The sequence below is a fragment of the Falco peregrinus genome, chromosome 2 (genome assembly GCF_023634155.1).
Source record: "Falco peregrinus isolate bFalPer1 chromosome 2, bFalPer1.pri, whole genome shotgun sequence".
Lineage (NCBI taxonomy): Eukaryota > Metazoa > Chordata > Aves > Falconiformes > Falconidae > Falco > Falco peregrinus.
This window is the reverse complement of record NC_073722.1, coordinates 123828731-123840928: the sequence shown is the minus strand read 5'-3', so window position 1 is coordinate 123840928 and position 12198 is coordinate 123828731. Positions and strand designations below refer to the sequence as shown.

General features: G+C 40.2%; 1 protein-coding gene across 3 annotated transcripts in view; it reads right to left on the bottom strand.

Annotated features, from left to right (window-relative positions):
- Nucleotides 1-12198, bottom strand: part of CEP112 (centrosomal protein 112) — a 171813-nt gene that overhangs the window by 94507 nt on the left and 65108 nt on the right. For all 3 annotated transcript variants that reach the window (XM_055794990.1, XM_027786856.2, XM_027786857.2), the window contains 2 exons: nucleotides 11593-11728; nucleotides 8217-8324 (listed from right to left, as the gene is read on the bottom strand). In XM_055794990.1, coding sequence (XP_055650965.1) covers nucleotides 8217-8324; nucleotides 11593-11728 — 244 coding nt within the window. The remainder of the gene's footprint in view (nucleotides 1-8216; nucleotides 8325-11592; nucleotides 11729-12198) is intronic.

Sequence of the window (12198 nt, the reverse complement as noted above, 5' to 3'; positions counted from 1 at the left end):
AACTGCTACATTAAATATTTGACACGAGAGTATGAAAATTCATGTAAATTTATGTCCACAATCCCAGAAATGTTGTAAGTAACACCTATACAGAACATGGTCTTGCATGGCAGGATGATTTTATTAGTGCTGTTTTGGCGTGACTGAACTTCTGAGGGCTGGAGAAGCCACCAATAAGTTACACATGCCATGCCAAAGAACCGAACAAAACTCACTCGTACAGCATACATGCAGCACGTCTATTTTTCAGCCATTGTATTTTATAAGCATTTAAGAGTGTAAATCAGGTGTCTTCATTATCATTGCTCTGCTCAAAACCAGCCCTAACCTCTGCCCAGCGCAGCGTACCACATGCAATCTATCCCCAACTAGCAACTCTGGTAAAATCTAGCGTTTTCTGCCTCCTAAGCCTATAAATAAATGTGCGTGTTTCACGAGGATATGGGGATTACCCATCTCCACAAATAGACTGCTGCTAAAAGTAATCTGATATAACAGGCTGGAGGATCGAGTATTAATTATGCTGGGCTTGGCTTAGAATAACTTTGGACAGAAAAGAGGAATCTTCACTGCAAGGCAAGGGAGCATACCAGAACTACTTTGTAGCAGATAAATTAAATGGATTTTAAAAGGTACACATTTTTTTTTTTTCAAGATTTTGCTATGATTTGGAACACAAAATATTCCCAAGATATAAGGGCTGTAATGAGCCAAGGGCAAACGGGACAGTGAAAAAATATATCAGTGCGGAACCACATATTACCACTGAAGCAGCAAATACATATAGGGTAATATACATGCACAGTGAATGCATTTTCTTTTCTATTTCATTGCAGACTGCAATAATTTAATTGGCATGACTGTGTTTCCTGTTATACTTCACCTTATAATCAACCACTAATAACTCTATTTCAATTGCAAACTAAGAACTGCAAGAAATTCTCTAAAGGAGACAAGCTGGCCTTTAGCCAAACTGCAGATTGATTTATCCTCCCTGCTGCAACCATATACCCAAGTGGTCTCACCATGTATAGAAAATGATATACCCGACCTGTACATTTTTACTTACAAAGGCCCTTCAGAACGTTAATGTTTTTAAAGTATGGGCAGCACAAACCTCACCTCAATCTTTCCAGTCTTCCTGCCATGAGTAAATTTGTTTTTAAAGCATCAACATATTAGAAATGAAGTTGCATCCCTATGATTAAATCACACTCAGCCCACGACAAATGCCAGGAGGTCCCACTCCCCAGCCCACCTGCTCCGGCAAAGCCAACGCGGTTTGCAAACAGAAATACTTCTTTCAAAACCGATATACCTCGAGTCACTGCAAACGCCTGTTTGTAGCAGGCTCTGGTACAGAATTTACTGTACATAGCCTTTGTTTAGGGATTCAGAGTTTATCCAAGGACCTTCTTTGAACACAGAACTGACTTCACAGGCATTGGCAGCCTGACTTGCTATTTACTGCAGGCACCAATTTATGTTCCTGCGATCGCCTCCCCTCTCCCTCCTCCCCACAAAGCTGATTCTATTGACTATACAGGGAGCTCAGGCTTTTGACTCTGAATCACACACAAGTTAGATGCCTGAAGGAGACAGTGTAAATACCCATCTGCCTGCTTAACAATTCTGCAGACAGCAATGGTACAGTGAGAAGATTTCCAGCCGCTCTTTGCTTGGAGGTTAAACTCATATTGTTTTCCCTTCTGTGAGTTTTAGCTATACCATAAAGTGAAAAGTTGATGCTGATGATTGAGGAAACTATTCCTCAGATACTCTGCGCAAATGGCATTCATCTGCGCATTGGGATGGTTCAAAGGAAACATTTATGCATCCTAGATTGATTAATTTATTAAATGAAATTTATGCAGCTTGTTGCTGATGACATGAAAAATTTAGAGCCTCTGCTAATGTGCTCATTTGGCCTCCACGCAAGAACGGACTGTAATTCAATTATCTTAGACTATAGACAAAGAGGAGAGGAACAAAGCTTTTTACAAAGACTCTCCTTGTACCTAAACCAGCACACTAAAAATGGATCGTGAATCTCTGATTAAAACTGGACTGTTTAAAGTACAGCTAGGAAATGCCAGGAACATCAGTCTGTCGGAGGAATACCGTATTTCAAGCAGATCTTTGCAAACATTTTCTTCACTCGAGTGCGTAATGGATTGGTCAAAAAGAAGTTAGAAGAAACAGAAAAGGAAGAATAAGGCCAGAAGAAAAGCTAGGATGGAAGTGGAGTGGCAGGAACTCTTAACTGGGAAAAAGTAAGGGGACAGAGTGAGCTCAATGTTAAGCTTGTTATCTCTGTTGGTGTGTCCAGCTAAATATCTCTGAAGGCTTGAGCATGGCACTGGAGTCAGAGTTTCAGGTGCACCTCTGGTGACTGTCTCTTCTGATAAGACTGATGATGTCTGTAGCAGTTCTGAAGACCAGCAGCTGGAGTATGAATTGAACTAAAAGCGATATGCCAAATAAACGCAATAGGACTGTAAACTCAACACATCCAATGGAGAAGCAGTTGATGCAATGCAGAAGTCATCCTCCCCACTGCCTACCGCAGAAAGGCAGAGCGGCCACAGTTAAAGCAGGAGATAATAAGGAACGGTGCCTCTCGAAGAGCCAGCTGATGCTCAACGCACCCCTCGGTCCACACCAGCCCTCCGACTGACCCCATCTGCAGGACCTGCCTCTCCAGTCCTCCTGATCCACGGGACTAAGTGACACTAATACAGCTCTAGACTCCGCTGCACTGCCTTTCAGAGCCACTCACAAAATCTTTCCACAGACAGAACTTACTGTCCTTGAGGGGCTTCCTCTCCAAGCCCCATCCCTAAGTCACAGCAGTTTTGTGGTTTAATGTTTAATCCCCACCTTTTACTCTGTTCCTCACCTATGCTGTGTTTTCGCCTCTCCCAAGGTCACAGCCCTTCACCACTCTCTCACACACAGACTGTTCTGGCTCCATTTCCCAGAGAGCACCTGGAAATTCTCAGCGAGACTCTTCAGAACATTTAGCTGCTGAACCCTTGAACATCTGAATTAAACTATGTTTATTACCTAAATACGCTTGAGTAGATCTTTAAGAGAAAAATATAAAACCACACCCAGGTCAAACCCACCCTATCTCCTGCGTTTCAAGGAACTATGGCTACAGTTCTAAGCAAAAGCAAAACTGTGTCATCACAGCCTTGATCATCCGAACATCGGTGAAATCTCTTGGCACAAAGTTAAACAGCTAAAAGTTGGCAAGGGGGATGCCCAACCATTAAATGTTAATCTAAACAACATTTCAGAATATTTTTAAGCAACCGAGCATGAGATTGTGCTTGGAACCTTAATATTAAATGGTGCTGCTAGCACTGAATAAGGTATTTGTTTTTAAATATATACACTTACGTATAAAAGCAATGGTTGTGATTACAAAATCCGTATTTTACCTGAGAGAACTTCATTCTTTTCTTTAAATTAACCTCACTAGAAAGTTATAAAAGAAAACATACAGAAAGATCTAAAGAATATTCTTCCTCTCCTCTTAATAGTACGTTCCTCTGCTCCAGCACACTGCTCAAAGGAGAACTATTTCCCAACTCTACCTCAAATACTCGTCCTTGCTGCTGGCAGGTAAGATTACAGACATGCTTTTTCCATTTTTAACCAGCTGATTCTGCACTTCTTTAACTCTCTTTCTTTCATATAAAAGGCATATTTAAGTTCAACCACACCTTCGTCTTGCTCCCAACTTAAAAGGGTAGGCTATTTTCTCATCTTTAACATGATTTCAAAGTGATTTTGTTAAATACCCAGTAAAACGTTTCTGAAGGTGTCCTGTTTCTTTCCTATTTGCCTAAATAGGACAAGACGGAAACTCTAATTATTCCCTCACAAGTTTTACAGAAGTCAGAACTCAACAATAAATGTCACAAGAAAGGATTTCCTGAGATATGGAGAGATTCTTCAGCTATCGCATCACAGCCTTCCACTTTGCTATGGAAGCATGAATAATTATTATGTTTAAATGGAATAAACAAGTTAAAAAAAAGATGAACCAAAATAAAAGGCTTATTTATACATTCAGGTTGGCATCTAATCTCACGAAGTATGTCCGTAACCTAGCAAGGAACACCCTCCTGCGACCAGTCATCCATCAGCTGTTTCATGGTGCGTTCTACCTGCTAGGAGAATGAAATTTCATAGACTTGGGCTCTCTTGCTTATCTTTCATCTCCATTTTTTCCACACTTAGGCAGTCACAGCACTTCAGCAACTATTTATAGCAAAAAAAATGGGTGTAACAGTGTTCATAGTGATCTATTACTGTATTTCTTTCAAAAAAGAAGGATGAGCTAATGACATTTACATAGTACAACCTCCAGAAGTTCACTGAAAGCATGCCATTTGTGGCAATTTATGAAAATCTGCTTGAAATGAAGGTGAGTACGTACTTGACTGCTGCAAAACGCCCCTGGGTGAAGCCCTGTTCCGCCACGAGCACCCTGCCGTGGCACCGCAGCTTGCCCCGAGAGACGTGCCCTCTGAAAGTGCCCAGTGACATGATGTGGAGGGGGGAAAAAAAGCAAACTTATTAGCTTGTTTGTCAAATTTTCCTGCCTAAACCCCACTAGTGGTAAGTTTGGGCACACGCTCTCTCAAACATTTGGGCTTGTGGAAAACGATTTCAGCAGAAACACTTCCCAGATATTTTGAGCTAAACTGAGGATGTAATTAGAAAGTAGGAAAAAAAAAAAGGAAAAAAAGGGAGGGGATGCAAAAAACCAAACAACCTTTTTTCCTGTGCTGACGGTGCCATAAAGCCCGACTATAGATACTGCAACCATTTCAAAGGCAGGAAAGGCTGAGGCCTTCGCTGTGGTGTCCACTGGCTTTGAAGTGCCGAAAGCAGCTGCTCCCAGCAGATAGGAACTGTGGTGCTGCTGGAGTTATTTTTTTTCTTCAAAATATACTTTCAAATCTAACAGCTGCAAGTAGAACAAAGTTGAGCTAAAGTATATTTAAAGAAAAAAAAAAAAAGCCACCAGTTTCTCTCCAAGAGTGTTCTCAGTGGATACTTCAAAAGAACGTGGCACTGAATCAGATGAAGCTGGAACCAGGAGCGACACGTGACAGCTGAAACCAAATACTGCAAGATCCCAAACTTCTTCTTCACTTTACTAATGGATTCCAAAGCATTCAAAAAGTTAACAAAAATAGTAACTGCCATGGTTTTGTATGTTTTTTTTCCTAATTCTTTTTCAAGGAAAATAAAAAAAATATATCTCAATATGTATCAGGTTATTTATTAACATAAATATCAGATAAATATCAATAGACAATACATCAGCATGTCTGATCTACAGGCAGAGCAACCTTTCAGCCCCACAACCAACAGTCCACGTTCACCCCAGTAATCCGAGATCAATATTCAAGGAGAGCCCCGTGAAGCACAGGCAACCGTTCATATGATGTGGAGAGGGAAAACCACAGCACTGAAGTTCCTATCCTTCCAAACTGTTTCTCAGATTGGAGAACTGGATAACACATCAGTTAATTTGATTCTTCATTACCAACTCGATTAAATTTACGGGCAACCGAATTGCCCAGTATGCTGTCAGAGCTACCTCTGCCACTCGTCATGCCAACCTATGCAAAATGTATCTGAAGGTCAATTTTCTTTCCCTTTGTGTATAAATTCCATTTGACAGTTAGATTCTGACACTTGCAGCAGAACATCTCAAAGCAATTACTGCTTCTCTCAGGTAGCCAAGGTATTCAGGTTTGGGGCTGGGTATCTGTTTCTTGCCTGAAAGTCTCCAAGAGCGCTGCTGAAACGCAGCACCAATTCCAATTCCCTGCTCGATTTAAACACTTCCAATCAGTCTATTCCTCCCCAAGGGGGAACCAAAGAAATATGGAGTAAAACAAGGCAAGGAAAAATCTCCTTCAAAAATGGTTTAGAAGTTCTGAAGCGTAAATAGAGTGTGATACAGAGAAACACAAGCTGGAACTTCTGAAAGGAAATGTTAAGAGTGGAAGAACTGAGCTCATACTGCTCTGTGGCTGGAGGAGCTTTGTGCTGCAGAAATGACAATACAAAAAGAACGCCGCTTCCAACGATAACCCACTGCTATCCACAGGAAGGGTCACATAGTTTTCATGTTTACAAGCTTTCAAAGAACATTCCAAATGAAGTACGAAAAGAAATAAATTTTAAGAGAGGGCATAAACAGGATTCCTCTGAACATTCTTCTGAGGCTCTCATTGTTTAGTTGTTTAGTGCTGAAACCCTTTCCTTGGGTTTCAGTGATGTTTCATCAAGTGTAGCTGTTCTTTCTTAAAGTAAAAAGTAGCTACCCTAAATGAAATAAAAGTGAAACAGTAAACACCACCTCTTAGTGGCAAACACTTTCACTAATGGTTCCCACAATATCAACATTGTTACAGAATACCAATGTAAAAAGATTCACCAAAAAAGTTGTAACTATCACATTCATTTCTTGGTTTGGGTTTTTTTTGATCCATTCTCCAGAAGGTCTGAATATAATAGGCATGACGATACAAGAAAACGAATAAACCCCAAACTGTTACACTACCAGGCACTGTCGTTTGCCTTTAGTGTGCAAAACCAGCTGAGCATTTGGCAGAAGAAGGTTGCTTCTGTGGCTTGGTAGCTCTTACCATGTATACTGAAAGAATAAACAACCCTTTGCAGGTAGGAACAGGAACGTCGTAACATCTGAGAAACTGTAGATTAGTATTTATCTCTATAGATCATGTTCCTATACCTGGGAACAAAATCTTCAAATAAATGCTTACTTTGGACTTTAAGGACGCACCACAAATTATGAGGACTGTAAAAAAAGAAAGTGAACCAACTGTCCCACTAAAATGATGTGAACATAAAGATTCCATAAAAAAATTCCACCTCGAGGCGGACGCCCAACTAACCCCAACACTTCCCATTGTCCTCCCTTCAGTACGTCCTCTAACTGACACAACAAACTTCCTCACCTTTGATGTGAGCACGGAACAAAACCCCAATACCTCCGTGACCCAGACTGCTCCCGACTCATTAAATACAAGAATCAGAAATAGCATCTCCCAGCTAAACACAACACCCGCATCGACATACCTCACTATTACACAGGACAGCTTCTCACCCTTTGTCAGGTGGGAACCCAATTAGTAACGTTGAGAATTCTGAGTGGGGATAAGGAAAACACTTTGATCTGAACCAACAGACTCTCTTCTATTCAGACAGCCAGGCACAAAGCACACCGTGGTTTCTCCCACGCACAGGCGAAGGTCTCTCTCAACACCTACCCAAGGGATCCTGTCCCTTAGTCACTTGAAAAAGCCTCTTCCAGACCAGAGCAGGTCTCACACCACAAGCCAACTGCAGTATTTCATCCTCTGACCAGCACAGAAGATAAAACAGAAATGAAACTACATTTCCCTGGTGGAAACGTAAAGTCATACCCACGCAAAAACATTGATAAGAGAGACCTTTAAACTTACGGACTAACCATATCATTGCTATAAAGTAAAAAAAAAATAAATATTTCCCTCCTTTAACAGGTGCTACCAAACTGACACCACTTTAGTTTCCAAGTACCACCTTACCCAAGTGTTAGATGGGCTGTTTCAGTGGTGTAGCTCTCAAGCCTATTTCATGCAATAAATTGTCCACTTCTATTTCTGTTTTTTCCCCTTTACACTGGCATAGCATTACTGAAGTCAACTCTCTTGTCTCCACCCAAACGTTTCCTGAATATTTCCCAACCCTAAAATTATATTACAATAAAGAAAAACGTTATCAGCCGGCCAAAACAAGCATTCATATGAACACTCCCCATGTTAAAAATGATAAAAAGAATAAAACGCTGTTTCTTGACAAGAAGAAAAACAGATAACGCGTTAAAAAAATTCATCTGGCCATTATGAAAATAGGTGTTGCCACCTGTAAGCCTGGGAAACAATCTGAAAGAGTCAGAGGTACACAGGATTGCAATGAGGAAACAAAAATATTTTGTGTGTAGACTCTTCCCCCTCCATCCCCCAGTACATAAGTTCTGCACACCTATAAATTTTGCCTTTATACAAAGAATAGCAGGGCTCAACGAGGACAGGATTAAGCCTGCCACAGGAACCAACCTACAGCTGCATGGAAAGACGTCCCTCCTCCCCTCCACCTGAAGGAGCAAACTGACCAACCTGTTGCTCGTATCTTTGCTTGAGCTCTTCCAATTGCCAGGAGAATTCTTTGGATTGCTTTTCACGGAGCGATTTTGATCTGCTTAGATCTGCTTCAACCTTTTCCATCTACATGGTAAAAGAAAGGGAATATTTAATTTTTTTTTAAAGGCATAGCTTGAAACGTTTTGATGTTTCTGCAGTTGTTTGCAAACCATCAGAGAGGTGAGCATAACTTGCTGAGAATGATAACAACACTATTTGTATGCAGTGAAAATTAATATTCAATCGCTACGGGATTATTAGTTACTTCAGGATATAGTGATCACCTATACCATGTCACTCCCTGACGACAAAATATTGGCTCAGTTTTTCACTTAACAGTAGCGAACACCCCATCAAAATTAAGTGAATACTTTTTTCTAGATCTATTTAAGACTCAAATATATTCACTCAAAAATATATTGCCGGTGGAAATTCAAGGGAAATCATGTGTGAGTCAGTGCACAAGCTACACATATAAAGTAAGTTTACATTAAATCAGTAAAATAACTTAAAAGAGAATTATTTGGCTGCAAGTGAAGCTCTCTGAAGATAGTCATCGCCTGTGAATAATGAGTCCCACAGATTCCAGCACCCAGCATCAAGGAAGCGGTTTCATAACTCAATTAACAAAGGCTTTTGTATCAAAAGCACAACTGTTAGCTGTGCATCAGGCGTGTTTCCAGGGGAACATATATATAGTACTATGCTGTGGTGCATACTCATCAATTACTTTTAGATCTGGGTCCCAGCACGAGCAGCAAATAAAGCGTCTCCCTAAAGAAGAGAGGGAAAGGGTGTAGCTGTCAGGAGGACCAGCGCCGCTGCAAGTCCATCTGCTGCACCAAAAGAAGAAACGCATGAATTCCTGAACCACAAGCCAAAATCCTGTTTGGCCTGAGGGAATGTTCTGTCTTCAACAGATGTCTTTGCCAGTCGGCCTGGACATCACTTCTAAGCCAGGGAAAGAGGAGAAAAGTCATTACTCTGAGTGGGAAGAGCATTTCATTGGAAAATACTGCAGCAAGAAAGGAAGATACGGGACTAGGAATAGTTGGCCAGAGCAAAAGTGGAAAAACAGAATAGAAAGGAACAGGTTATCCTTGCAGTAGCTTCTGAACCTCACCGCTACTATCTGCTACTTAAGAAAATGGGACTTCAATGAATATTTTTACAGATAATTTCTTCCACCTCCAAACTTAGTCAAATTGCATGTCCATAGCCACATTTTATTCAGCTCAAAACCCAGAAAAATAAAAGATCTTGTTACTTTATTTAAGCATTTTTATTTTGGGTTTTGGTTGGGTTGTTTGGTTTTTTTTAAGAGAATGAAAATATTCTAAAAAGCGAAATAGTCAAAACATGTGCAAAGATGCTTTAAATCTATGGGCTTTTGTGCTTTATTCATTAGGTCACATTCATATATTTCCTACAAGCACAGCGAGGTCTCTTGATCATTATTTGCCAAACCCAGGAAACACTAAATCTAAAGTACCGTGACATAACCTATGCATTGTTTGTCCTTTTGCTAGTTTCTATTAGGAAAAAAATGCAGATCTTACAGTTTAAAATGTACCACTTGCCCATCACAGGCATCAGGTGACTCTGAATAATCACAAGCTTGACAAAATAGGAAGCAGATGGCAAAAAACCGACAGAGCCAAACTAACGAATCAAATATTGATTACAAGAACTGAAAATGCCGGACCCCATCCTGCTTATTTTCATAATTAACTTTACCACACACCAAAACACGGTTTTAGAAGCCCAGTATTTCTAGCGTAGTTAAAAGTCCAGTGTTGCTATAGCTACTACAGGTTTTGTAATACATTCCACCTAACCACAAAAACCAGAATTTTCCAATATGTTACAGTCTAACAGGTGATTTATCTAAAGAGTATGTGCATGCAGAAGAATGAGAAAGGACAAAGCTATGAAGACAGCCTCAGTAGTGTTTCTTTGATGTATTTCCTTGAACCTTGGTTCCTGTAGAACAGTACTGCTCAATCGTACAATACAATTTACTATTTCTATATTTTAGCATGCAAGTGGGGAAAAAATAAGCCCGTGGCTGATTCTTGGGAGTCCAGCAAAATGTGTTTTCAAATTTTTTCAAAACACAGCAATATTCTAAATGAAACCTGCAGTCTTTTTTAAAATGACAAGTTACTTTAAGTTTTCCAAATAATTTTGCATATTTCTTTTAGTTTGGATTTTTTCTTTTTTAAGTGAATGAAACTATTATTAGTCTTTATAGAATTAGACCATATCCTTTTTGGAGCAGAAATAAGACGTTACTTTAAGTCATCGTGAAGAAGTTGGAGGAGAGTCTCGCAGCACAGAAAATGTGATTAAAATTGTAGGATTTGTTGTATTGCCCTTATGGGTCTAGTTTGCAGAACAAATCTTGCCTTTATGTTTGTTCTTGCTTTTTTTAATTTTCAGATTACATTATTTGCTGTTTGCGTAGGTCTTAAAACTATCAGTAATGCCTTAGTTAATTTCTCGCTTTTGTTTAAGATTTTCAGAAGGAAAACTTCACAAGAACAACAAAAAGAGAATTTGTTTAGTTATAAGGCAGCATCTTTAGAAATCCATTAGAGTCTGATTGCAGCATCCTACTGTCAGCAGCGAGTTTGGTTATGATGGGTGAGGTTGGCAAACTGAGTATATGGTCAGGTAGAACTAGAACCTGAGTCACGTATTGCAATTTTGACCGCATAAGCAAGCGAAGGAAAAACTCCCCCCGCTCTCCTTCTTTTTCATCACCTGTCGCTTGTTCTTTATTTCCTTTACTGTGCTGCATTTGTAAAACCCCCAGGACAATGGTTTAACTATTGTTTGCTCCATAAGGAATTTAAGACGCTAAAATCTCTTTACATAAAGGCCTGCTACTAGTTTTCAGGGACAGAAAAAGGGATTTTTCTGTCCTCCGCACATGCCTGCCAGCAGCCAAAACAGCTCTGCCCCTGTTTAGGCTCAAACTGATTACAAGACCTCATTAAGGGAAGACAGAGTCGTTCCAAAAAGAGTAGGAAGAGACAGACATTTAAGTGGAAAATTACAAACGTTGTTCCATGGGGGTGTATAAACTAACACTTTATACTCTCACTCCTGAAAAATCCCTAATCAGTATCATAACCGCAGATACCTTTATAACAATGACAATTCTGCCTTTGTTAAAAAGATGAAACAACTGCTAACATCCCTTTTTGACTTGCTAGCAAAGACACTACATTGTGAAAGATTTTGATGTAGCACTCTCAAGTGAAGCATGTTTCTGGCATTATAAGATCAGAATATGCTATCCTACTGAGACAGAGTTTCAGAAAGGCTGGCATTGTGACCTTCTCACCTGCTGTTTCATTTCAGCATAGACTTTTTCTGAGTTCAGCTCCACCTGCCGCTTAAACTCCTCCAGGGCAGCATCTGCCTGCTGGGCCTGCAGCCTCTGTACCTCTGTCACCCGAGTCAGCTGCTCCTCCTTCTCCCTAGAAAGTCACAGAAAATTTTCAGAGTTCAAGTATCAAATAAAAGAACAAGTGTGCCAGTGTAAAAGAGAGGCCTTTAACCCTATCAGTATAAAATAGTATTCAGATTTCAATTTCCTGTCCCAGCTCCTGCCAAACTTCCCTTCGCAATACTTTGAAGAAAGGACTAGAAGGCTAGAGTTATTTTCGCTTTCTCTTACTGAATTTTGCACGCCTAAACACGGCGTTCACAGCTGACAAGAACACCTCCATCTTCAAAGTCTGCGCCGACACGAATGGTTTACTACCCGCTGCATCAGCCCCTGTCTTTAATCTCACCTTTAAAAGTATATCGGCCCCCCGCCCCCCCATATTGCAATGAATTCCTTTTAGTAGCATCATCTTCTCCCATTAGAAGAAACAAACAAAAAGATTATCCCAGTGGCATCTTTCTTCAGACAAGATGCAGGATTATTCACTGCTTGACACAC